Source organism: Apaloderma vittatum, unplaced genomic scaffold, assembly GCF_000703405.1.
Source record: "Apaloderma vittatum isolate BGI_N311 unplaced genomic scaffold, ASM70340v1 scaffold15294, whole genome shotgun sequence".
Classification (NCBI taxonomy): domain Eukaryota; kingdom Metazoa; phylum Chordata; class Aves; order Trogoniformes; family Trogonidae; genus Apaloderma; species Apaloderma vittatum.
Genome location: NW_009714457.1, coordinates 1 through 3,161, shown reverse-complemented (window position 1 = coordinate 3,161; position 3,161 = coordinate 1). Strand labels below are relative to the sequence as shown.

At 57.3% G+C, this 3,161-nt stretch overlaps 2 protein-coding genes across 2 annotated transcripts in view; one reads left to right on the top strand and one right to left on the bottom strand.

Moving 5' to 3' along the window:
• The window catches only part of ARAP3 (ArfGAP with RhoGAP domain, ankyrin repeat and PH domain 3), a 15,220-nt gene extending 14,843 nt beyond the window's left edge, over positions 1-377 (top strand). The window contains exon 33 of the mRNA XM_009868786.1: positions 3-377. Within this exon, the coding sequence (XP_009867088.1) occupies positions 3-377 (375 nt within the window). The remainder of the gene's footprint in view (positions 1-2) is intronic.
• An 808-nt stretch (positions 378-1,185) lies between these two features.
• LOC104273447 (proteinase-activated receptor 2-like) lies at positions 1,186-2,198 on the bottom strand (the record flags this gene model as incomplete). Its single annotated transcript, XM_009868785.1, has 1 exon — positions 1,186-2,198. A coding segment is annotated over one exon (1,013 nt), but the record flags the coding sequence as incomplete, so codon positions are not given.
• Between the last annotated feature and the right edge of the window lie 963 nt (positions 2,199-3,161).

Sequence of the window (3,161 nt, the reverse complement as noted above, 5' to 3'; positions counted from 1 at the left end):
AGCACCCCCCAGCCACGGCACTGCGCTCCTCGCTGCCCGCCAGCCCAGCTCAGAGGGTGGCAGGTCCATCCGTCACCAAAGCCCTGTCCCTTGAAAGGGGTTTGAACCTGGAGAGCAACAAAGCTTCAGCCCAGGGTCTCAGACCCACCAAAACAGCCTCTCTGGAGAGGAATGTGGAGCCTTCCCTGGCACTGGACTGGGAGCAGGTAGCCGCACCGGGGAGCAGTCCTGGCACGGAGACCTCCTTGGAGATGCCCAGGAAGAGGAGCATGCAGCCTTGCTCACCCATCAACAACAAACTCATCCAGGAGCTTAACAGCGTCATCCTCAGGAAAAATGAGGGCCAGCCACCAGAGCCGGGCCAGCCAGTGACGTGACCCACCGCGCCAAAGGGACAGCCACCAACCTGGGGGTCAAGTCGCGCCTGGTGGCAGTGAAAATGGGTACTGCGTGCTGCCACATCACGGAGCCTGCACCCTCCTCCTGACCCCGGAGCTGGGAGGGAGACTAGGGAGGGCCAGGATGCTGAGCTGTGACACCCCCTCTTGGGAGGGCTGGGGATGCTGCCACATGTGCTCTCACTCATAGGCAGCATCCATCATCGGGTCCAGCACCAAAGGAAGCAAGTAAAGGGAAAATAAAAGCAGAAACAGGGTGCCTGTATGTTCCAGCAGTGTGGCACAGTGTCAGGCAGGGGGGCATGATGTCCCCTCTCCAGCACTGGGCCTGCGGGGCAGGGGCAGGACACCTAAGCCAGCCTCCCATCTACTATGGCATATTCTGGAGTGGGAGGTCAAACAGGAGCAGGGCTGGCCGTGTGTGCCTGGCACATGGTCCTGGCGATGGAGGGCAGCTCTGGCTCAACTTGTGTATTTATACCTGTTCCTTCTACTAGCAGGGAGAAATAAAGGTTTATTTGTAATCTGAAAGGTTTCGTCACTGCAGGAGGAGCGGTGAAGGGTGCTGGGGTCCAGCAAGCAAGGAGGTGGGGGTGCTGGGCCAGCCACACAGCTGGGAGACTCATGACTTGGGGACAGTGCTGGTATCATTGAAGGGACAAAGTCCTAATGAACCTCAGATCCAGGGCAGGATTTACTGCCAGCCTGGGATAGTGCAGCCCTTCATGCTGAGCATCAGACCCCTCCCTGGAGCTGGGGGACACAGCCCTGCACCCGCTAGCCCTGTCTACATCTGGCTCTGCTCAGTGGACCTCAGGGGCAAAGCTGCCTTCTCCGAGGCCCTCCCCACCTTTCGCCCCAGGCAGCAGCTCCCTGCATTCCGGACCCAGCTCCGAAAATCCCGGGACATGTAGAAGTAGATGAAGGGATCGAAGCAGTTGTTAAAGGCACTGAGGACCAGGGCCAGGGTGTATAAAATATAAGTGATGTTGTTGCATCCCTTGACCTCCAGGATGTAGTGCATGAAGAGCAGCACATTGCTGGGGGTGAAGCAGAGGACGAAGACTATGAGGACCAGGGCCAGGACACGTACCACCTGCCCATGGTGTCTTCCCTTGACCAGCAGCCGTGCCAGGATGCAGCTGTAGGAGATGGTCACAAGTATGAAGGGTAAGCCAAAGCCCAGTCCCACCAGGATGAGGAAATAATTGACGAGGGCCATGTGCTCCTCTTCTTCTAGGAAATCATGGCAAGTTGTGATGTTCAGGCTTGAGATATGCTTTGTCTGGGTGTGCAAAAGCAGAGGACTCATGCTCAGCCCCACCACCAGCCAGATGCCCACACAAATGCCTGCCTTGCCACATGTCCAACTGGAGCCCTTCCACAGGAATGGGTGCACCACAGAGATGTAGCGCTCCAGGCCAATGCAGGTAAGGAAGAGGATGGAGCTGTACATGTTACCATAGAAGAAGGCCATCATGGTGCGGCACAAGTACTCCCCAAAGAGCCAGTGATTGCCCAAGAAATGGTAGGAGATCTTGAAGGGCAGCACTAGGACAAAGAGCAGGTCAGCACTGGCCAGGTTGAGCAGGAACAGGGTGCTGGAACATCTGAAGTTGGTCACCAGGACCCAGCAGGCCAGAGCGTTGGCCGGCAGCCCCACAAGCAGGACCACAGAGTAGAGGGCAGGCAGGATGCGGGTGGTGAGGGTGCTGTTGAGAAAACCTTCCACGGAGGCGGTGGGACATGTGGCTTCTTCTTGGGGAGCAAGGGGGATCAAGACTCGCCCTTTGCCACGCACTGCAGAGGACACAAGGCATCAGGCTTAGCTGAGAGCTCCCTCCCACTGCCTCCTCCCACTCAGGACCATGCAGAAGCTGTCACCCCTCCCTGCAGAGCTACCAGCAAATGCAGGAGCTGCCATCTCTCCCTGCCCCATGGAAACCCATGCCAGGACAGGATCAGGATATGACCACCCATGCCAGGATAGAAGATGTTCTCCCACCTGGGGCTCTTGCGTCCTCCTCCTGCTTCTCCCAGCCAGCCACCCAACCCGGCCCCTCACCGCAGCCGGGGCTGCACATGCCTCTCTGTCTTCCTGTGGTCAGACGTTTTTCACTGAGTACTCAGAACAAAATCAAAGAACAGGAAGGTCCCGAGACACCAGACAAACAACCTCCGATCAAATCCCATTTCTGTCTTGCTCGAAAAACACAGCCAAGCTCTGCTCCCCTGCACATCAGCTCCAGCTGCAAAAACTCCATCCGGGACAAAAACTCCATCCCAGGACACCTAACCTTGGGGTCCCTGGCTGCATCCAACTGGTTGCCCTCTGCCACCTCTCTGTATCCAGGGGACAGGAGAAATCGAGGTGACCAGAGCCACAACCTATTTTCTCCTGCAAAAAGGGGAAGGGGTCATAGGATTTCATCTGTTCACGTCATTTCTTCATATGAACATCAGGGGAAGGTAGCAGAGCAGTGCCCCAATCTTTCACCTGATACCCGTCTGTCCCCTCCAAAAATCACAGGATAAGATGTTGGGATATCCCAGTGAGACCTCTCTGCCCTGTGCCATCACCCCCCAGACCCACCAAGGCACTTACTGGGGGAGGACTGGGTGGCTGAGCTGAGCCAGGCGCATCCGAACAGGAGGGTGATGATGGCAGCAGCAGAGCTGGATGAAGGCATCAGCCAGGACATCTCAGTGGGGTGGCCTCTGCGCGAGCTGGGTCTGCACAAATGCTAGAGGCAGGGCTGGCCC